This window comes from Mycteria americana, chromosome 5 (genome assembly GCF_035582795.1).
Source record: "Mycteria americana isolate JAX WOST 10 ecotype Jacksonville Zoo and Gardens chromosome 5, USCA_MyAme_1.0, whole genome shotgun sequence".
Taxonomy (NCBI): Eukaryota; Metazoa; Chordata; class Aves; order Ciconiiformes; family Ciconiidae; genus Mycteria; species Mycteria americana.
Window position 1 is genome coordinate 10,134,213 of NC_134369.1, and position 23,257 is coordinate 10,157,469.

The 23,257-nt window shown below is 37.4% G+C and overlaps 1 protein-coding gene across 2 annotated transcripts in view; it reads left to right on the forward strand.

Moving 5' to 3' along the window:
• Positions 1-23,257, forward strand: part of SPON1 (spondin 1) — a 207,325-nt gene that overhangs the window by 71,147 nt on the left and 112,921 nt on the right. For both annotated transcript variants that reach the window (XM_075502086.1, XM_075502087.1), the window contains exon 6: positions 1,633-1,781. In XM_075502086.1, coding sequence (XP_075358201.1) covers positions 1,633-1,781 — 149 coding nt within the window. The remainder of the gene's footprint in view (positions 1-1,632; positions 1,782-23,257) is intronic.

Genomic DNA, 23,257 nt, shown 5'->3' on the forward strand with positions numbered 1-23,257 from the left:
GGTCGAAGTTTAGCACTAGGGAAACTATGGAGGCTTTGTTTGCTGTGTTGCTAGGCCATCTCCCTCATCTATCTGTTCTGCTTGCTACACTTTTCTAGCTTTTTTCCCCTACCATTGGAATTCATTTTTTATTTCTAATATATTTTCTATTCTCCTGTGATTAGGTTCCTGCATCTGACTTTATCTATTCAATTCTCTACGCTGTCTTTTTCAATTTCGTTGTCGCACCTTTCACATCTTAAATTTGCATTCCTTTTGTTTACTTCATTATTCATTTTTCATTCATTTATTCTAGTTTTCAGCTGTTTTTACTGCTACTTTCTACCTTTTGCATTGCAAAGAAAAATGTTAAATACTGTCTTATTCCACCATTTTCTCTCCCTCATCTCCTACAGTCTTTGCACTGTTGCCAGACTGCCTGCTTATGTGAGCAGTTCATTTTCTCATCCTTTTGCTTTAAGCCCATATCTTTGCAGAGTATTATTTGACACTTAAGTGAATTCATTTTTATTTCCAGTGTTGTGGGACTTCCGTGACTCCTTATTTCTGCTCAATTCTCGTTTCAATTCCATCAGACTTCTCTAGCATTTTCTCCTTAAACTTTTACGTTTTTTTCTTTTTCTGTTCAACAAGACATGATTCAAGAACAGGAATCCTTTTGCCTAGCTCTACAACTCTTACACTGTGAGAAATTTGAGCAAGCAAACTCAAGTGAATATAGAAGCACCAAAATTCACTTCTTCACTCCCTTCCCAAATTAAAGGGAACCCCTACTAATGGTTGGGGTGAGGGTGGGGGAAGGAGATATGGTACATGTATAATTTAAGTATGCAGAAGCAGAAGAAAACAGCTATGTCAGTGCCAATAAGAGCAGTTCTTTACCAGTATTTCAAAAGTTTCCTGGAAGAAGTGCTGGACATCATTTGCCCATGGAAAGCAAATGTTTCACCTCTGTTTCAGCAGGAAGCTGCTGGGGGAGGTTTCTGGCTGGAAGCCCTTTATAGCTCTGTGCTTGATAATGTTTGGGCACAAAGCTATAAGCGAAAATCTATAACACGGAATGATAGTGTAATCATGTTTATATCTACCTTTTGCTGGTAATCTGCTGTCACCACTCAAACACAAATCTAGTGGGCTGTTAGAAACCAGTATCTGTCAGTAAGGAAAAGACTTGCTGTTAAATCTTTGAGTGACCACTGAAGTCTTCCTTTGCAGGTTTCATCCTCAAAAATATTTTACATGCAAACCTAAAATTAAAGGATTCTTAAACTTCCTGAATTCGGTATTGAAGAATTTGGTATTCAGTGAAGAAAAAATATACTAAGCCTATCTGTTTGGGGGGGCTGCTTGATTAACCGGAATACAATCTTTCTCACAATTTCTGCCTGTGTTATTATATCCAATAATTACTGACGATTTATGCTATATTTATGTAGTTCACTGGCTTGTTCTTGTTACTCTGAAGATACGGTGTATTGATGTAGTGAGAACTGACAGCGTGCAACAGATGCAAAAGCTTGGTATTGGTGAAGACTGGGCACTTCAAACCTTTCACTTTAATAAAAAATTAGGAATTATGCTTTGAGGCTGCCTTGATGGTTGATTTTTTTTTTTTTTCCCCCCACCTGAAAGGACGCACCAACCACTGGTCTGCGATCATTGGTAGTTCTCACTCGAAGAACTACATCCTTTGGGAGTATGGAGGATATGCTAGTGAAGGTGTCAAACAAGTCGCAGAGTTGGGGTCCCCAGTAAAGATGGAAGAAGAAATTCGACAGCAAGTAGGTGTAATTTAGTGCATACTTTAAAAAATGCATCCTACCTTGGCCTGTGAATGATTTGTCATTGACAATGTCTGTGAATGTAATTTTGCTGGCCAAATTTCTGTTAAGCAGATTAGGAGATCTGCCTGTCTTTCTAGACTCATTCTTACTCTGGCAAAATTTTTTGCCTGTGAAAGGACAAGTAAGATGTAGTATTCTGAACTTAGAAAATCTATGTGTCATACAAGGCATAAATCAGAGGTAGAAAAGTAAAATTCATCTTTCTGGGCTTAATCATGAAGACACTTAGAGTTTGTTAAAGGAATACCTCGAAGACAGCAAGCAGCATGCCTTATTCCTTTTTGAAGTGGTGATTTTTAGTTTCTAGTATACTGTACTTTTTTTTTTTTTTTTCTGGTAAGCACCTTATTCGCAATTTTCTGCAGATTCATCCAAGTTAGAAATGCTCTTACAGGAGAGTGAGGTGATTTTTGTTGCTAAGCAGGAAAACTTTACACAACTGCGCTAATAAAATTTGATGAATCAGGATTATGGTTTAAGGGCAAACGAGCCTTTACAGTGTATCATCTTACAGGGGATTGATTCAGCTGAACAGAAATCAATCTTTCAAATAGTTTATAGATGATTTTCATTTTGTTACATCAAGGCACAAGCAACCAAATGAAACATACCAGGACATGGGGATGATCATTATTAGGAAGACTACCTCCATGAAATGTAAGGACTCACTGGAAACTGAGCTCAGTTACAAGACAGAAAGGATGTAAATATTATTACATATAATAGAGCTATACATACAGTTTTATGTAGATGTATGTGTGTGGGTAAGTGCATATATAAGATATAGCTGTGATTGCTCCACATGGGAGAGAAGGCAGAAATTGTCCCCAATGGCCTACCACCTTGTACAGACAAGACAGGAGCAGAAGGGAAACAGCATTCAGTAAGAAAAGTTAAAGGTCGAAAAGTTAAAGACAGATCTGGTTTACTGGAGCCTCTGTCTGATTCCACTTTCCTGACTTTCCCCTCAAATTGATAAAATAATACAAGTGAGGAGGAGGCCTAGTCCAAGGCAGAGTAGTCAGGTGGGGTAACTGCTGTGTGTTAGAGGCAGGATTTCGAGGCCTCCTATAAAACACTTAGGTTATATACAGACTTATATAGAGAGATACAAAAAAAGATTCAATTATATTTATATAGACAGTGTAGAACAACCTCAAAGACTGTTTTGCCCGCAAGAAAAATTGTATAGCGAAAGGCTTTACATTCTAAATTTAATTTGCTGTTTTGTGATGCTTAAGGGTATATAATCACAGTACAAGAACAGCTAGCGTGTTTGACAAGAAACTCCCCAAACCAAGAAAATTAAAATAAAACCATCTTATAATTTAATATATTAAAGGGATACGTAAGGAATATGAAAGGGAAAATCACGTTGAATATGGTGGGGAGATGTGATGATGGGTATGTTATTTTCTTTATCCTATAATAAACCTTTGGCGTACCTGGGAATAGAAAGTAGGCCTCGATCCCAGATAACTTGCCTTTGCATCTTTACTGAGAAGTGGCTGGATTTTATCCTAGCGATCCTATATAAACCCAGATGGATTAAAAATATAGCAGAGTATTCCATATACCGCATGTAATTCATCATTTTTGCTGCTTACTTGGGAAATCAAGATTTCCTCATAGTAGGTCCACACGAAATAAAGAAAATCAGCTTAATTAGTATCTTTCTACTAAAAAAGAGAGAATTTCTTTACACAGTCTTCACAAATACTTTATAAATAAGGGTTTGGCGCGTCTGAATTGTAACTATACAAAGATTAGCTCTGGTCCAGAAGCAGCAGGGGCACGGGGAGAGTATGGGATGAAGAGCAAGTAGAGGTGCAGTTGTGAAAGGTCATACTGAGCATTGGTGGAAAGAGGCAGTGAATTTGAAGGGAATATGGAAAAGAATGAAAACCATGACTTTCTCTGCTTTCCAAATTCTAGGTTCTTTGTCCTTCTGTGCCATGTGTTTGCAAAAAGGAGATGTATTTATACACTGGATTCAACTCAGAGATGATTGTGACTTTTAGAGTACATAAAATAGCTAACTGGCTACAATTTCAGGGGCTGCTGAAATCGCACGTGAAATTAATGAATGTCACAGTTCATTCCAACATCAGGCCTGTCTGACTGCAGCAAACCTGCAGTAATTCCCTATTGTCCTGGTTCACTCTGATGCAAGCAATGAACTAGTGTTATAACTGGATATTACCTAGAACAATGCAGTGTATCAACAAACGCCATAACATTTTTATCGAGTTTATTTGACTTTTTGTTTCTTTTTATCATGTGTTTAAGCTGCACTAATATTTTTGAGAGATGCTGAGGTAAAATTCTACAATTAAGACAGCAGAGCTAGTAACGCCAGGAGCTAATTTGCTGACATTTCATTCAGGCTTTTCTTTTTTTTTATTTTTAATCCCTTGCAATATCCCTGCCTGCCTTGAAATTTGGTAGCATTGTTTCCTTCCCCACTCTTCCCAATCTACCTCAGGATCCATTTCCCCCTTTTCCGTTTCTTATTCTACCTTTATTTCCCCTATCTGTTGTCCTCCTGGCCTTCTCTTGTGGGGTGGTGGGAGGATGCAATTCATTACATTCACCCTCCCAAGCTGCTTTTGAGGTTTTTGAAAGCACAGGAAAGGCAATTTTTGTGCTTAATTCTGGTGCCTGGACCCAGACGTCTGTGCAGCAGCGTAGGGCTGGGGCCGTAGCCCTCGCCTGCAGCATGCCCACAGCAGGTAACGTGCTTCTTACAAGGCCAGACTTGGCTTTGGACGTCTGCTGTGTGTCCACTGGGTTTTGTGTGCAGTTTCTTAGGTGAATACATAGGCACATATTTATGTAACCAGCACCTGTGTCATTGACATTATCTAAGGTTTTATTAAGAAAAAAAAAAAATCTATCTAATGATTTTTATGAATTATCACTAAAAATTTACCATCCATGTATGAAACAAAGAAAAAAAGGCTTTCTTTAAACAGAGCTTTGTGAAGAAGTGTCCTAACAATTATGTGTAATTAACTAAAGATTCTCAAGCGTGAACGTTTCTGCTCCCCATTTGACAGACTGCTGAATCATCACCAGCTTTTCTTCTTGACTGAGCACCTTCAAATGCTCTGATTTGTGTTGTTACTGTAAAGAGCCTGTGTGGTATTTTTGCATGGATGGTCCTGGGTACTGTAAACTTGCTTTGTAGTTTGTTTATCTGGGAGAAGTTAAAGGAAGTAATCAGCCTTTTTGTTAAACTTTTCCTGGCAGCCTGGAAGGAAAGCCACAGCACATAAGAGTTTTACTAAAACAATCTGTCAAGTGGTTGATGTGTACAATAGGATAATTCATGCGTTATACTTCAGGGGTTATAAATGAACAAACAAAGGATGGAAAAGGAATTATGTGAGCAAAAGAATGTTCACTGACCTCATGTATCTCTGAAATATATTCACTCTTTCGCTTTGTTTTCAGAAAGTCTGATTTGTCCAGAACCTGTTATTTGATAAACTGCCTGGACAGAAACAAATACAGAATTTGAAAGGGGAATTCTTCATGCATGTTGTGATTGTTCTGTTTAAACAAACAAACAAACAAACAAGATGCTTAAAACATGAATCAAAAAGAATAAAGTGTAATGCTAAATGTCATATCCTAGGCAGATGAAACAAGATTAAAATAGAGACATAGTCATTCCTCTTTGATTGAAATGTCTCACACCTTAAGAGAACTCATTTGGGTTCACTGAATTATTTTAGGATAAATACTAAGTCATCTTGCCACCAGTTTTTTTAAAAACCAGGATAAGTAATATTCTGTACCTTGCTGCTATCTCCAGGAAATGCAGTTTGTACTCTCTGCTTATTCCCTATGGGCACAGAGCTGACATTCTTACAGGTTTGGTTTAAATGCTCTCTGAAATGTCAGTAAGTGGGATGACTTTTTCCATTGTCTTGAGTGGCCTCAGATTAGAGCTGACTATACCTTCCAGACCTTTGGGAAGAGCAAGTTCTGCTTTCCAGTAAGAAGCTAGTAATTTTTTTGACACATGATAATTTAAGTTATGTGAAGACAATTTATTAATTGAAGGTGAAACCTGAAATATCTGAAACTTTCTAGAGAATAAAATACGTAATTGTTATGGCTCTATCCAAATGTTTATTTTTACAAAATAGTTCTGGTTTGGATTTTTTTTTAATATATCCACGTAATAAAAAAAAAGAAAAGGGAGTAAAAATTAAAGTAATTTCATTGTAGGATTGATTCTGATTGATTGATTTTTTGGAGAAATGTAATTTCTGTATTTCAATTGAATAGTTACCATTTCATTACCTGTTTTCTAACACAGCACTATGTTCTTCCTTAGAAAAATGGGGTCATTAGATTTTTCTGACTGAAGCTGGTAATCACCTGAATTACAAAGAGGAATCTGCAGTACATTGATTACTTTTTGTTATAGTGCTAGGCAAATTATTATCGTGTTTACTGAACAGGCTCAAAATTTTTCGTTTTGAATTACCTGGTATTGTGCACTTATAGAAGTTAAAATTAGCTGACCAACCAGGGAGGTTCAACTGAGTTGTACTTGTGCTTGACGGAACAGCTAAAAATTCTTCCTGAACACTTAAGCTTCAGAGACCATGATATCCCTAACAATGTTTGAGGATAAGGCTATTTTGCACTTGAAAGCTGTGATTGCTGCAGAAGTAGTTAGTCTGCGTTTGTTTAAAGAGGTAAAAAATTAGTGAAAACATGACAGCTTGGCCTTCAGTGCAGGTGGAGATTAAAACATATACAGGATCTTAGATTATTTTGCCACATATTACTATCGATATTTCTGCTACTACTGTTACTCATGGAAACTAGAAGAAGTTGTCCAGCTGGGATGTCTGCCTTTGCTTAACCAGACCTTCAGCGAATGGCAACAGACCCCCAGGGCCCCCTTCCTCCTCAGTCTCCAGGAGGGGATTTGAGTTCCCATCCAGTTTCCAGAGGCACCAACCTCTTTGTGTTGAAAAGACAGGAACACTTAGGAAATATTAGCATGGCCATAAAGTCCAATCTGAAAAGTACAGTCACTGTGCTTACAAATAGTCCAAAAGCCCTTTAGGTTTCTGTGCAAAGCCCACAGAGATTTTCAGTAGATTTCGGACTTGGTCTAACAGTGAACTAGTAGACACTGTCCCAGCATACTTTCTACTTTAGTTACAGCCTGACTGCATGTTTTTAATGCTGTATTTAATCTAATTCTAGACAGATCAAGCTGCTTGATTGTAAATTTGTATCTAGACTTTTGTTTGCTCAGTTAGACTCCTCTATTGCTCTGTGCATACACCTCTGTTGTGAATTATGGTACCTTTTATGCCTTTTGAAAATGTTAAGTGGTAGATTTTCCATCCTTTCCTTTTGGAAGAATCTCTGGCATGCTGGTAATCAGAAATTTTGAAATGCCTGTTTACTATGCTAATTTTCTGCCAAAAAGAGATTGTTGTCTATTTATGTCATAAAGGGAAGCTTTATCTACCAGTAAATGACTCATGCAACAGGGTTCAGAACACCTCTTCTAGGGTGGCTTCCATCTTTTAATAAAATTCTGTTGGAAACTGTAATTAGGATGATTCACAGTTTGTGTTGCTTTCTTTAAAAAACAAACAAGCAAAAACTGTTCATCACGATTGCATTTTTTTTTTTAGTACTTGATAATAATAAAGATATGATTCTCTAATAAGAAATAAAACTGGTGTTGAATGCTGTGCCATTTTGCTCTTTGTGGCCATATGATGATTGCTGTGAGCATGATACTAATGTAGGTCAAAGTACAGCATTTATTTTTGAAAAGACACGTTTAAAAGGTGTCTTTTTTCTGACAACTATTGAAATACAAAAAAAACCCTTTAAAAATAATATTTAATTTTGTTTTCTATCTTACTAGTGACTTATAAGGTAGATACTTAGAGGTCACTTCTCTTTAAAAGGAAAGCCAGAAAGAGAAAATCAACTTTTTTCTGACATAACAGTAAATAAATTGTGTTTCTACCAATCCTTATTCTTCTGAAGAAAGTGTGGAAAACCCCAAATTTAAATTTCTTCACTGAGTTTTATTTCTGTAGGCTTATATAAACAACATAGTCACTGTCCATTCCCATCAGTAAGCTAGTATTCGGTTTCAATAGTTACTGTAGTCTCTAATTTGAATTACATTGCAAAAGTTTTGATTGCTTGTGCAGCTGTTAAGCAATCATGTTTTGGCTTTAAAAATTACACATGTGGAATGTTCACTTTGAGATACCAAAAAGAAAAGAAACATTCAGCTATGAAGGTAAAAAAAAAAAACAGTCATGTCTTTTTTTTTAGTAAAAACTTCACTTCCATTTCAGTCAGAAAAGCTATTGTTTTGTTGGTGAAAATATTCCCTGTAAATACTGGAAAATATGTATAATTTTTACTAATTCTGAATAGTACAAAGCACCTTCAGTTAGTCTAAAAGCCATTGAAGTTAATCAGTCTTTTACAAAATCAAGCTCTGATGAATAAATATTAAGTGGCATATTGTTTCCTGGGCCAAAACATAAAAGATTCAACATACTTTTAATAGTTCATGCAGTCAGCCAATAAAAATGAATAGGAAAATTTGTGCTTATTTGAGTACTCTGAAATTGTGCTATGGATAAGCTCTTAATCATTAGAGCACAGTCCTTATGCCACAGTTACTCCATGTGTAGTTCTTCTATTTGCAGGATTGTGAGAGCTGGCAGATATTGAACACATTTTGTGCAAAATGTCCTTTTTATGATTGTGGTAATCTCCCTGGTTTAGAACACCAGGCAAATTATAATTCTGAAATTGTATTTAGCCTTGAGTCAAAACTTTAGCAAAATAGTGGCTTGGTTAACAGTGCTTTTTCAAGTTTTGTCAAGTTGCTTTTTGCCAGGTTTAGTAACAAGAACAGGAAAATGCTGTAAAATTACTGGAAACTCACTCTGTCAGTAGAGTTGTAAATCTTAGTGAAACATTCTGGTTACCATTACTCATTTGGATTTGTGGTGTATCTTTAATCCACTTGTATTAGTTACGTGCAGAGCTCGGCCAGGTGCCTTATTGTCGTAGAGAACTGAAGGTCGTATCTGCGTTAAAGATCTGTGAAAATCAGAGAATTTTTGCCTTCGTGATCTAGAAACTGTTAAACCACTGTAGTTTTGTTCTGTGATGGATGGGTGTTTCCCTTGCAAGAAACAGCCTTTGTGATTTAACGTGACTGGTGCAGTCATGGCGTAGAGAAGATGACAGGCGTGTGCTATTGTTGTTTCAAAAATTCTGTCTCAATATCCTGGAGTGTATGACGCATTGCAGGGAATTTCTTCATCTACTTAAAATTAGAAAATGCGTTTGGAAATTGTCATCACTGAACAGACCCCTGTTAGGACATTGTTTTCATACAAAATAACGTCATGTTGACTTGTGCACACTGCATGTAGCTATGCCATGCAAACGTAGCATCAAAAGCACTTCTCCCTCCCGATGTTGAACACCTGGCCTGTGCTCCATCCACGAACTGATCTCCGGTCTGCTCAGAAGTGTGGAATTTCCCCCCAGTTAAAGTGGCCTCCAGTCCAACATTTCCATTCTAAAAGACAAATAATTTTAAGGAGTGATATTCTGTCAATGTCAGGGACGCTGGTACCCTTCTCAGTGCTGCCAGGAGTCAACGGCTGTTACAAGGGCAGCCGGGCTTCTCTCCACCTGCCGCTGGGAGAAGCTGCAGGAGGTTGTTGGCCAAGGTCTTCTTTCTTAACCCCTTTTCTCAGAAGTTGCTGACAATCTCCTGTCTTCCCTCATTCCTTGTCAGCTGAGGACTGCTGATAGTTCTGGTAACAGACAAGTAGAGATGATATTGGAAGAAAAAAATCTTCATAATTTTTTTTAATTTTATTTTCTGTGCTTTTAACAGTGGTTACTATTTGATAATAAGTGAGGCAGCTTGATTTTTTAAAACTCCAGGTTGCGAGCTCTCATCTTGCTTAATGAATTCCAGAGATTTCACACCTCTAACTTGTATGGGAGTCTTTGAAGTTTTGCCCTCTGAATAATTACTCAGTTATTGATAGGAAACAATTTGCATAACCAAAAAACGAGTTAAGGTTTTAACAGTTAGTTGAATGGTTAGTTTCCCTTTCATTTATCTTAATTTGCCTTGCTGCTTATTTTCTTCCAATTATCACAGACCCTCCATTTCTAATACAAAACAGGAAGAAATACAACTTTTCAGTAAAATCCAATAATCAGGTTCTCTTTGAATAAAAATCCTTCAAAAAAGGTAGAATTCTTTCTGCAGAAGACAGACCCTTCAAGGAAAAAAAAATAGGTTTAACTCAAAGACTAGTCTTTCCTCAGTGAATTCTGATGCAGGTCTTGCAGAAATGGGACCAAGAAAAATTCCTACCCTTTTTTAATGTCTATAATAGCTGAGAGGCCCATCAAAGCTTATAAAGATTTTCTCTGCCTCTTTGATAACTGCCTGGATTGCAGTAAAACAATGCTAGAGGAGGGAAACAGTTGCTTCTGCTTCTGGTAGATTCATTCATTTGGACAGTGTGCAATAATTTTAGCTCTCCAGTACACAGACATAAAAGTCACTAGGAAATGTCGTCTGTTCAAGACAATATGGTTGGATTGCTAGACATTATTTGCTAATTTTAAGGTCTTTTAAAATATCTTGCCTTTTCATTTCCTGCAGTTAGATTTTATCATACTGTTCTGCTGTCACAAAATTATTACTATCCTGTAGCAGATTCATCCAGTGGAAAGATGCGGTGAAATGACTTTCAAATTATTTTGTTTCAGTCTAGCACCGTAGTATTTTTAAAACGTTATCATTTCAGATGCATTGATTCTTCTTGTGCTGCTAATACTGAGGGATAAACTCCATCTGATAGCCAGAAGTTCAGCACTCCTAACACCAGACTTTGGTCAGAGAAATCAGTCTTATTACTTGCAACTACTCTGTTTTGGAATGGCAGCTCTAAATCCTACCAAGGCACAACAGATGCATTTGAGGAGCGACTCTAAGGCACTCGGGAGCTGTCTTACAGCAACACAAGCAGAATGTTAAGTAACACAAACTGTAGAAGAGCTAACACCAATAATGTCAAATTGTTTGACGGGCATGTGGAGCAGATGCTTAGGCTCCTCCTCCTCTGGGAGACGTTGCCTCAACTCCTGTTGACTTTAGCAAAGTCTGTTTTTTAAGGGTCAGAGTACCACTAAAAATTAAATTAGGGAATAGTTGACTTCGCTCTGAATACTTTCATCTGCAGTGGCTTAACCTGTGATTAAAATGCAGTGGCTGCATAGCCAGTGGCATTCAGCTGCCTATTAAGGACGTGCTGCAAACACTAAAGAAGTGCCTGAACTCTCATTAGCAGCATTTGTCAGGAACCACAGGATCTTCCCCTGCTTTCTCTCTTGTTGCATTGTAAATATTGTTCAAAGGAACAGCATGGTATAACAGCTGAAGCTGAAGAGTCCTACTAGCTCATTTGACTTGCAAATGTTTAATTATTCAGATAAGTTTTCAACTTAAACAAAAACTAAGGAAAAAAACCCACAATGTCAAGTTCATTGTTCCGACATTAACTTTTTAGGGGTTTTTTTGTTTGTTTAGGAGCCTCAGTTCAGAACTGTGTTACTGTGATTATATCAAATGCTTATTTGCACCTAAATTCCAGCAGAACACTCAGAAAAATACCACGTACAAATATCATACATATTTCAAAAACAAATGTGGATGCAAATATATGACTGTTACTTGGCCTGTGTCATTTTCTAAGACAGCTCCTCTCAGTTAAATATCTGGATCACAGATACTGATTTCAAAATCTGTTTATTGCATTCAATGTGCAATGAATAGGCATGTTCAGGTATTATGTTACATATGTATTAATATGTAATGAATCAACTGGCCCAAGACATTGAATAGGGAGGTTATTAATCAGTCTTTATTTCAACTTTTCACTTCTTTTTCTTAGATTGCTTTTCCAGTCTGAATCTGAAAGGACTCTAATGTGTTGTAGTTTACTTCAGTTGAGAACAGAAGCAGGGCTACTTATTTTCAGGTGGAGGAGAGTTAATGCTGTTGACTAGTCTTTAGCTCAGGAAAGAATGACATGCTTGCAGATTGTACGTTTCTTTGAAGTTCACCGGTCAAATGTTGACATAAAATAACATATGAATGAATTTAGGAACTGTAATATATGCTGCGACCTGAAACAGATTCAAGAGTTAATACAGGGCTCAGATGAAAATGTCTGTTACCGTCATTAATTTCTGGTTACAGACTCTCTGGATTCCTTCTAAAAAGATGTTATTGGATTCTCTGCTGCTCAGCTCTCTCCTTTAAACATAGCTCAACTCATTCATTATATTCTTGCTTCAGTCAGTGATATCTTCAAATAAATACCATTACTTATATCGTGGGCTGTATTCTGCTATTACAAGAACATTCTGTGGAAAAAAATTATACAGACGTTATTGGAAAGGAGACAATCAAGAGTAGAGTGGAATATTTGTTACCTGCATTGACATCCACCAATATTTGATGACAATATTGTAGCAAATGATATAAAATATTGGGCTCAAAAGTAGGTATATTGATAACTAAAAATATTCTATAGAAAATGTGTTTTCAAATAATAATTTGGAAATTTATGTGAGATAGTAACCTGTATCACAACGTGTAAGTCGATGCTTTACCAGGATAAACACTGAGTACCTCAAATGCTTATTTTCTTCTTTATGGGTGAAAATAGGCCAGCACTGTACGCAGAGCGGTCTATGAGGTGCTTAAATACCATATACCTTACCTATATTGTAAGTAATCTAATTTGGACAAGTCAGGTTATTCCTCTTATCATATTTTGGTTTATACCATATTGGTCAGTCTTAAAGGAAAAAAAAATGAGCCAAGTGGCTGGATAAATTATTTTATTTACAGAAATGGAATGCATCTTATAATTATTATCTGTGCTATATTCCCTATAAGTTGGTAATACTAATTTAGATGTTGAGGATGCAGTGATTTTTGCCCCTCTCCCCTTCTTTTATAACTGACTTTTTGAATACTTTCAATACTTTAAAAATATCTTATTTAAGAATGAATACCAACATAGAAAACAGAACTCATTAAAATAGCCTCTATTTTTAAATTTCATTGAAATACAGAAAGGAGAAAGAGTTATTAAGCATTTTTTAATTATAGACTGAAAATACACTTGGACTATGTAGTTCATAAAGTTATTTTGATACACAAACCAGAGAAATTATTGGTATTAGTTGCAGGTTTAGGGATAGGTTATTGAATATCTGACAGACAGATGGTTGGACTCGATGATCTTAAAGGTCTTTTCCAACCTATATGATTCTGTGATTCTGTGACAGATGTGCCTATAAGCCAAGCAAGGATTAAGTGTGAGTGCATTTGTGCCTTATGACATTTTAAATTGCATGATATGAGATGGGATTTATAGCTCCTATTTGGATATAAATTCCTATATTAGTTGTCAGTGGAGTGATAGTGGAAGAGGATGTATGATTTCTTGAAGACTATCAATTTCAGCATACATAAATCAGAACTGCAACTTTTCATTTCAAATATGCTTATTAATCTATTAACTGTACCTACTTTTTTCAGTTTGAGAGAGGATTCTTAATATGACGGTATGGGGAACAAAGAGAGGGGAAATGAACAGTCACTATTTTTGCCCACAGAGGAAGAAGTTATAACTTTGTTAATTTTTTATTTATAATGAACGTAATCTTCATTTGGCTTTGTAGTCATGGAGGTTGGGGTCTACAAAATGATGGTTTATTAGTTACGTTCAAGTTGCTAAGAGGAAGAAGCTGTGCTTTGGGGCTGTGCAGGAGGTGGAAGAAGACATTAACATGAGCAATGTACATTCCAGCTAAAATTTTGTAAATATATCTAGTCACATATGAACCTAATACAATACTGATTAATATCTACGGACTCTTTTCGGTGGGCTTTTTCTTGTTCCCTCCATTCATGTTCCAAAATGTCAAAATGCAGCATTTGCTTTTAGTGTCCTTCCAAATCAGTTAGGTCAGTTCAAATACTCATCTGAATCATCGCTGTTGTTCTATCCTCACAGCTTCAGTTTCTCACAACAATGTTCAGAACTTAGTTTGTTACATGTATTTTTTGCTTGCATCCCTCTTACAGCTGAGAATGGGCCTCTAAAAGCAGTTTTCCATAACTGCATGTAGTGCATTCTGCTGAAAACTTCACTATGTGACTTTTGTGCTTTTAAAATAAAACCCAAAGGAATAAATAGATCTTTGTCATCATTAGTTTTAAAGAAATATATACAAAGGGGAACATGTGTGTGTATAAAAACGTGTATAATATACAGACATATATGGCCATAAAATATATATAGTTTAATGTTTAGACATATGAGAAGGCTGTTGATAATAATTTTCTTACCCATGTAGATCAAAAGTCTGTAGCTAGCCGTGCATATGTTACAAGAGATACATCCACTACCTAAAATCAGCTTGAGCATCACCAGCTTTTCCTCCTGAGCCATTTTATCAAGGGGCTAAGCTGCCATTGACTAATATACAGCCATGAATAGTGACATTCTGTTTTCTTAAAGCACAAGATGCATGCATGCATCTCCCCGGTCTTTAGATTAAGAAAGGCATCCAGAAGTTCTTAAAAATAATTTGCAACCAAGGTCTGTTGCTATCTCTTCATTTCTTCTTGGCTTAAAAAGCTACAATGCCGCAAATAAATGAAATCTCTTGGTTATTTAAACTATATGACAAGAATATGTGCTGTAATATGAAACAGCTTGTGTTGATGGCAAATTGAAAATGCATGATTTCTTTTTAAGTATAGGAGTTTGAATCCCACACACAGACCTTAGAAATGTAGTACAGAAGCTTTTTATTTTCATTTTGCAAATGCAAATGCAATTTTTCTACATCCCATATAAATTCACTTTAATAATCACCCCCTAAAATTAAGGTTTAAAATTTTGCTATGTCATTAATCAAATAAAAATGTTTCATTTGAGTTATATAGGCAAAGAAATACCCACAGTAGACACCTAAGATACAAAAGCTGTTGGTAAATTATCTGTCAACTGCCATTTTTGATATTTGCTGTTTTGTTTTTCTTTTTTTCTTTTTCTTTTTTTTTTTAAGACAAAAATTTGGGTAGAATTCGTGAACATGTGCGATTCTGCTGTGCTTTTTCTCCCTCCCTCTCTTTTGTTCTGTTGTTTTCCTGTATGCTCATAGATGAGGGAGGAAGAGAGACTCAGGAAAGTACAGACAACCTTCATCACTTTTACTATAGAAGCGTTAAATGCTAGAATATCATCTAACAGTATTATCTAAGAATCTTTAATTGGTTTAATTTACATAACTTGCAATGTAGGAGACTCTGCGTTTCACCGCATCAATACCTAATGCGCATTTGCCAGTCCATTGTCATTGTCAGCATTGTCTAAAACCCACCTGGTTTTAGATAGCTCTGTCACAAGCAGAGCTTCAGTGCTTTTGCTGCCAGTAGCAATGGTGTTGCCCCAAAGCTGCGTATGATGTTCAGAATGATGTTTTGATCAGACACAAGCAATGCAATGAGTTCAGAAAACCCGAGACCCGAGGTTTCGTAGGCTTCCTTTGAAGTGGACATTTTTACAGATTACTGCTTATGTTTTGTATGTGCACACATGAGTGTCTGTAGGCGAATACATTCAGTTCATTCTGAATTTTACATCAGTTCAGCAATGTTAGGAATGTGAAAGGCAGGTTACTCCTTGATTATTCATATAATACCAACGATATTCATGTTTCTTAATTCAGTCAGAAGCCTGTCTATGTGAAAGTCGGTGCAACTTTGCGCACTTGGGACTCATCTGCCTGGGGCAACTTTTGGATTTAAGGATGGTTTGAGTTTAACAGACAATAGTTATGCTGCATTAACTCCCCCAGTGGAAACTGTTGTTCTGGAGAGGTGGCTTTCTTGCATTTTAGCTTAGTAATATTCCAACACATTGAAAGCAGCTAAACAAAGGAAGAAAACTGCACAAAAGAATTGTAGCGCAGAGTAACAGTCCTCATAGGTGATCTGTTCTACGCTAGCTCGTTGAGGCTTTTGTAGACAAATTCAAAGTTATAAGGGCATATCTATAAGAAGATAAGAATCCAGAGTGTCCTGTCGTGAGAGTTACTGAGACATCTTTCCTTGAAATTACTGCATATAGTATCAATGTTCATTAGATTCAATTGAAAGGCTCCTCATTACTTTAATGGGACTTCACTTCCTCACAGCTGGAGTCCTTAGTTGGTTGTAGTCCCAGTGATTTCACTAGGAAAATTCTGTAAACTTTCTTCTTGGAGTTAATGTGTGGGTTTGGGGCATGCAGATCTTTTGGGTATGTCATCTCATGTCACCTCACAGGACACAGGTCTAAATCAAAATCAAAATTATTTAAAAAGAAAAACCCTTCCTACATAAAATTCAGATCTGCATTGCAGAGTGACAATCCGGGGGAAACAACTGCTTTTATATGGGATAGATAGTGTGTTTGTAGTTAGGCAGAAGCAGAGTTTATTTATATGTCTGTCTTTACTTACCCTGTTCCTTTGACCAAAAATTAGTGTCTCTTTTGTTTGTGGAATCACATTTATACTTTTGCAGTACCTTCAGAAGAAATGCCACTCGGTCTCAGCACTTCTGCAACAATGTTAAGGAAAGTAGATGGAAAAATTCATTTTCATGGAACAAAATAAGGAGAAAGCCTACCGTGTTCCGTAGGTACACAGTTGTTTTAAATGCTTCCCTTTTCAAAAGTTAATTACGTGATTGCTGCATTACTTAAGAAATGAGAAGAACATATCTGTAATGAGCAGAATCTGAATAGATTTTTAATGCATCTTTTTTAGCTCTCCTTGTGGCTAGGAGTGCTTATTGAGCTCTCCATTTACAATAGATTACTGCTCCTTTTTTAAAGTACTTTCCCACTCTCCATAATTGATGTATTAGTATATCCCCTAAGCATATTTTCTTGTTCGTCTTTACTGCATTAAGATTAAACAGAATGGTCATTAGATCATAAAGAAATAAAATATTCACTTCGCTACTTACTGCAAAAAATCTGCTATTATCTGTCAAATATAAAGATTAACTTTGCCTTCAGGTACATTTTTAATGGCCTTTTAAATATAGCCCTGAACCAGTGTAACACACAGTAATAGATGAACTTTCTTCATCAGACGAAGTATATCTTAATTAGGTGTCAGCCCCAGAATTTTTTGCTCAGCTTATGCTCTTAGCCGTGAAAGATTTTTATCCATGTTTATCTGAATTCATGACACAGTTGCAACACAGGTTAAAATTAGGGAGGCGATTTGTACTTTATTACTTGCTATAGACTTTTTAATAGGTTTTAATTAAAATGTCAAAGATCATATTCTATATATATTTCTTGTTCAAATAACAGTGGAGAATATGAGTTTGTAAAGATATGAAATAATCCAATTTTCAGTATGCAAGCATAAATTGCATTTGCAAACAGGTGTGCAATCATGAAACAAAACCAAAATTTTATTCTTAGAAATTTAGGCTTGCAGAATGGTGTGTGTTTCCCGTATTCACTACAGTCCCTCATGACTTTTCTCCACTGCTCGCTCTTTCTAAGGGAGAAAAAGAGAATGTTTCAAATGGTGAAAGTAATTTTCAAAGGGCATCAGGGAACACAGAGGACACTTCTATTTTATGATTGAGTCCTAACAGCTACAAAATATATAAAATATATGCAGCAGCATAACTGCAAAGCTGTTCTTGCCAGTAATGGTCATGTTTACTATCCATCAAACTAGATGAACTTTGCAAAAGAAATGTGGTATTAATGACTGATTAATTTTATCAGAAGCAATTGCAGTCAGATATATTTTATTGATTGGTTCATTATTAATGCTGTCGTGGCTCCAAAGTCACAGTGTTCACAGACAACCAGAGAAGTATCAATATTCAGTAGTTTTGATTGTTACTGACAGTGAGACCTCTCCATCAGTGCTTGGTTCTGGGGAATTTTTCTGACTGCCCTGATATTACTGAAATCATTTAAGATTTGGCTATCATTCAGAATTGTAATGATAAGCTTTGGGATATTCTAGGTTATGTTTATTTTATTAGGTTTTTTAATGATGTTGCTAATTTCTGTAACACTTAAGGTCTTCCAAAGGAAAAGCCCTTTTCCCAAGAAGTCTGGTGTGCTATAATGGCATTCTATGATTTTATTTACAGGAATTAGCAAAATGACGTGATATTTCATCCATTTTAAAAGAACTAGTTTTTAGTAAAGAATTCACGGAAAGATTAAAGAAAATGGTCATTTTGGCTTTATAAACTGAAATGATAGTCAGCAGATGTTGTAAGATACCTTATTTTAATACCAGGTATGTGTTTGGTTAGTTAGATTAAGGCTTTAATTTTTTCAAGTCAGAAACTTAGCCTTTAAGGTAACAATTCTTTGCCATCAAAGCCACCACTTTCTTTTCTTTCAGTAGTGCTTTAGTTTTGTTGGCTGCAGATACCTTCCTGAGTGCTCCCGGATCTCCAGGGCTGGGTCAGCTACCCATACTAGCAGTTCAGTTCAGGTGCTGATCTGGTCTGAGCACCGCTGCCTTCTCCCAGTCTGGGAAGGAAGGTGCTCTTTTCTGCTTGACGCGGTGTTTTGACACATCTTTGAGGTTTGGTGCGCCTTGTCATTTGGTTGGGAACACAGCCCCTGTGATGCTTATAGGAAGTGTTATTTCTTCTTTTTATCGGTTTTCCTTGGGTGAAAACATTCTTACTGACACGTCCCTCACTCATTATGTAAAGCAGGTAATTAGCTGATTACTTGTGCTCCACTTAGCAGCATGATTGGATATGTGTCACTCTCGGCAACGTTGTAGAATAATCTTCAGAAAAGGGCAGTTTACTCAGAAGATGCTCCTCCAGTGTCACCTTCAGTGTGCAGGAAGCCCTTCTTGCTCTCTGCTGGACTCCTTGAGTGGGTCCCGCTATCAAGGACTGGCTCTTCTTTTTATGGCATTGGACAATTACATCTACCTGACCTAAGCCTGTCGCTGTGGCCCTGCCTCCCCTCCTAACCAAAGGCTCTAACAGAGCTGCAGTAAGTACCCTTGATTGCCTCAGTGGAGCTCCACTGGAGACAAGGGCTGGAATTAAATTAACAATAAATAATCAAGATAATTTGATCCTTTGACACTTATCTGTAGATGTTTTCTGCCAGCCTATACACGTGCAACGACAGTGCCATTTCTTATGTATTTGTTGTACAAAGTAGAGGAAATTAGTTCCTTACGTGTTCAGTCTTGCCTTTACCTTTCATCTCATCTTTCCTTCTAATATCCTGTAATTGCACTGAAAAGCATTTTAGTAAACATATATCAACTTTTTCTGAAATTGTTTTCCAGGCTTCTCTTAAAGAGCACCTATGTTTCAACCTCTCCCAGATTGTATGCCATTATTTAGTCAGTTCTTCTGTACTTAATTTTAGGACTTCCCAGAGTTTATAGGGTATATATTCTTTTCTTTAAATAGCTGTTCAAATTAAGTGAAGGAATTCAGTTGCAGGCCATTTATTCATCCATAATGTTACATGAGAAAATTTTTCACCCTTTTTTTTCTGTGGAAAGTATAATAAACTAGCTTGTAAGTCCCTTGTCAGTTTTTATTTCTGCCTTCATGTCTTTTTAACATCTGTTTCAGGAAGACCAGGCTTTGTTTCAATTCCAGTATTGTTTTGGCCGGTGTATGCTGGAAAAAACATTGTGAAGCATTGTTAAATTTACAAGTAAATTATGCAAATTCCTATATACTCCTAATATGTTTTAACTCTCCAGATATCAACTAAAACCCCTAACCTTTCCCATGTGCTGGTGACTTTAAAGAGAAACAAAAATAGCAATACCAAAAGAAACAATAAATAACAGTTAGATGAATTACTTTTCATATCTATATGCCATAGGTCTGTTATCTGTTTGATAAAGCAGGAAAAATATATTGCTCTTTACAGAAAACATTAGAGCTTTGTGATCCTGTAGAATTTTATTTTTTAGTAGCAGAAGAGATTGGGCCTTGTCCACCTAATACAGTGCTGCCTTTGTGTCTGAAGCACCCACAGTCAGACTTCAACTGAAGAGAAACATCTCTGGAATAAGGATGGTTGAGAGGAGCCATAGCCTTCTCATCTGAATGTTTATAGCCAAAGATCTGATTTTGAAAATTAGAAGATTTTCAGAAGGTTAGATTTTAGAAGGTTAGAAAAACAAAGATTTTGTTTTTCTAACCTTCTGTTGCTGGTGCGTAATAACGTAAATTCTTGTGGATATATGAGTGTATTGGGTTTGTGTGGCAAGGCTTTGGTAGTGGGGGGGCTACAGGGGGTGGCTTCTGTGAGAGGATGCCAGAAGCTTCCCCTGTGTGCGATAGATTCAATGCCAGCTGGCTCCAAGACGGACCTGCCATTGGCCAAGGCCGAGCTCATCGGTGACGGTGGTAGCACCTCTGGGATAATATATTTAAGAAGGGGGAAGAAAACTGCTGTGAAACACCAGCCAGAGAAAGGAGTGAGAATCTGTGAGAGAAACAGCTCTGCAGACACCAAGGTCAGTGAAGAAGGAGGGGGAGGAGGTGCTCCAGGGGCTGGAGCAGAGATTCCCCTGCAGCCCGTGGTGAAGACCATGGTGAGGCAGGCTGTCCTCCTGCAGCCCATGGAGGTCCACGGTAGAGCAGATATCCACCTGCAGCCCGTGGAGGGCCCCACACTGGAGTGGGTGGATGTGTCTGAAGGAGGCTGTGACCGCGTGGAGAGCCAATACTGGAGCAGGCTCCTGGCAGGACCTGTGGCCCCATGGAGAGAGGAGCCCACGCTGGAGCAGGTTTTGTGGAAGTACCTGTGACCCTGTGGGGGACCCACACTGGAGCAGTCTGTTCCTGAATGACTGCACCCCATGAAAAGGACTCGTGCTGCAGCAGTTTGTGAAGAACTGTAGCCCACGGGAAGGACTCATGTTGGAGAAGTTCATGGAGGACTGTTTTCCGTGGGTGGGACTCCACAGTGGAGCAGGGAAAGAGTGTGAGAAGGAAGGAGCGGCAGAGACAACATGCGATGAACTGACCACAATCACCATTCTCCGTCCCTCTGCGCCACTCGGGGGAAGGAGGTAGAGGAATCAGGAGTGAAGTTGAGCCCAGGAAGAAGGGAGGGGTGGGAGGAGGTGTTTTAAGATTTAGTTTTTATTTCTCATTATCCTACTCTGATTTGATTGGCAAGAAATTGAATTAGTTTTTCCCTGAGTTGAGTCTGTTTTGCCCGTGACAGTAGTTGGTGAGTGATCTCTCCCTGTCCTTATCTCAGCCGCCGGGTCTTTTGTTGTATTTTCTCTCCCCTGTCCAGCTGAGGAGGGGGAGAGGCAGAGCGGCTGGGTGGGTGCCTGACAGCCAGCCAGGGTCAACTCATCGCAATGAGCTAGACAGTACGCCTGATTGCTATCTGTTTTTTCCTCTTAGATGAGCTTGCTACTTTTCCATTAGACCTAGTGTAGGCCCAAGATGTTTTAATGGATTTAGAAGAAAGAGCTAAAAATATATGAAAATAAAGGGAAAAGAATGATGGCCAGTTTGGGATAAGACAGTAGCTTTGCACCTGACTGAGTCACCACTGCGCTTGACACTGCTTTTTCCTTGTGATAGTCGGTTATGTCCCCTGAATCTTAGATGCCTTTTGGAAAAAAGAGGTTATTGGTACTCTCTTTTCTCATTACGGTGTTAGGAGAATAAATTAAAATATATTCATTTAGTACATGTTGGTGAAGCATATAAAAATGCAGGGAGAGGGACTAGCTTATAATTTTTTTATACATTTTGCTTAACTGATGATATAATTCCTCGATGTCATCATTAAGACAAGAATTGTTTTCCCTCAGTGGTGTCCAGTAATATTTTCTATTCACAGAAGGATCACCTAACAGTTTCAGAGCACTTTATTTAATAAAAGAAACGTCCTAATACTCAGACAAGTTAGAGAATTTTTATCAGCGTAGAGTGGTTAAGTGCCTTGCATATGTTATAAATCAGTGACTAAACTGGGAATTAACTTTTGGACCAATTTAAGGACAAATATATTTGTAAAGCTTTTCCTGGTTGCTATGTAGAAATTCTTCATAATCTCCATCAGTAAGTATTTTTATGTTGATGTCCATCCATCGTGTGTTATCTCTAGACTGAATTGTGAAAGAGGAAAATTGTGTTCCAGTTTAAAACAAAAGCTAAGTCAAAGGGTCTTTTCTTTGGCCAGTGCCTTTGAATAGTGATTTTGACTGTACATGACTTTCAGGGTTGCTTCAAACTAAACTCTTTAATTATGAGGTGATGCTGAAAGAGCTATATTCAAAGCTTAATTTGCACGGAAACTTGATGCTTAAGAGTTAATGAGAATATTAACTAGCAAGATAGGCTGGGTAATGTAGAATCTATTTTGTTACCTTTTTTTAATTAGGTCACGGAAAAGTGGCTTGACTGTCTAACGCAGAAAACTCGCAGTCGCGATTCCTTGGCTCTGGTAGTGCTATTGCATCCCGCAATACTGGGCACTGCAGTCTGTCTTCTGATCCCTGTGACAGGCAGTCAGTCTGTGAATTGACTGTAATGTTAGGCAGAACATGTATATGTTGTGACAGTTAATATTGTATGTGCTTTTGTAAAGCACTTTTAAAATATTGTAAAGTGCTTTTGATTTTCAAGAAAGGGAACATCCGTGCTGTTACTCTTCATACCGCAACCCTATGCAGGAGGAGGCTGACAGTGAAGGAGAGGTAGGAAGGACTGGATCATTTGAATGTTTCTAAGGTGAAAGGCAAATCATTTGTTCTTCATTTGAGGAGAAACAGGAGATTCTGTAGGAATTAATTAGAATCCTTTTAACAATTTTGCCCTTCTGCAAGTGCGGATGACAGGAATTTGACCTGTTCTTTATACGATAGCTGACTCGATGATACTGCCTTCATTTCTCTCAGTTTGTGAGGCATGAGAAAATAAGATGGGTTCCAAGCAGTGGGATAATTCTATTTTCTTCACAGTGTATGAGAAGAGAAAGGCTGCCATGTGTTGATGAGATCATCACTTTAATAGCAGCCATTTATCTCAGAATGCTCTCTGGAGGTAAACACAATGATCACTTTTAAAGTTAAAAGCATAATTCAGCCTGGCTATTCGCTTAATTCTGTTCTTATTGAGATGGCTTGGTTCAACTGATCTATTTAAATGGTGAAAAATGCAGCAGACTATTTTTTCAAGAATGCCTGCTATACTTGTTTTAGTTTGATTTAGGATT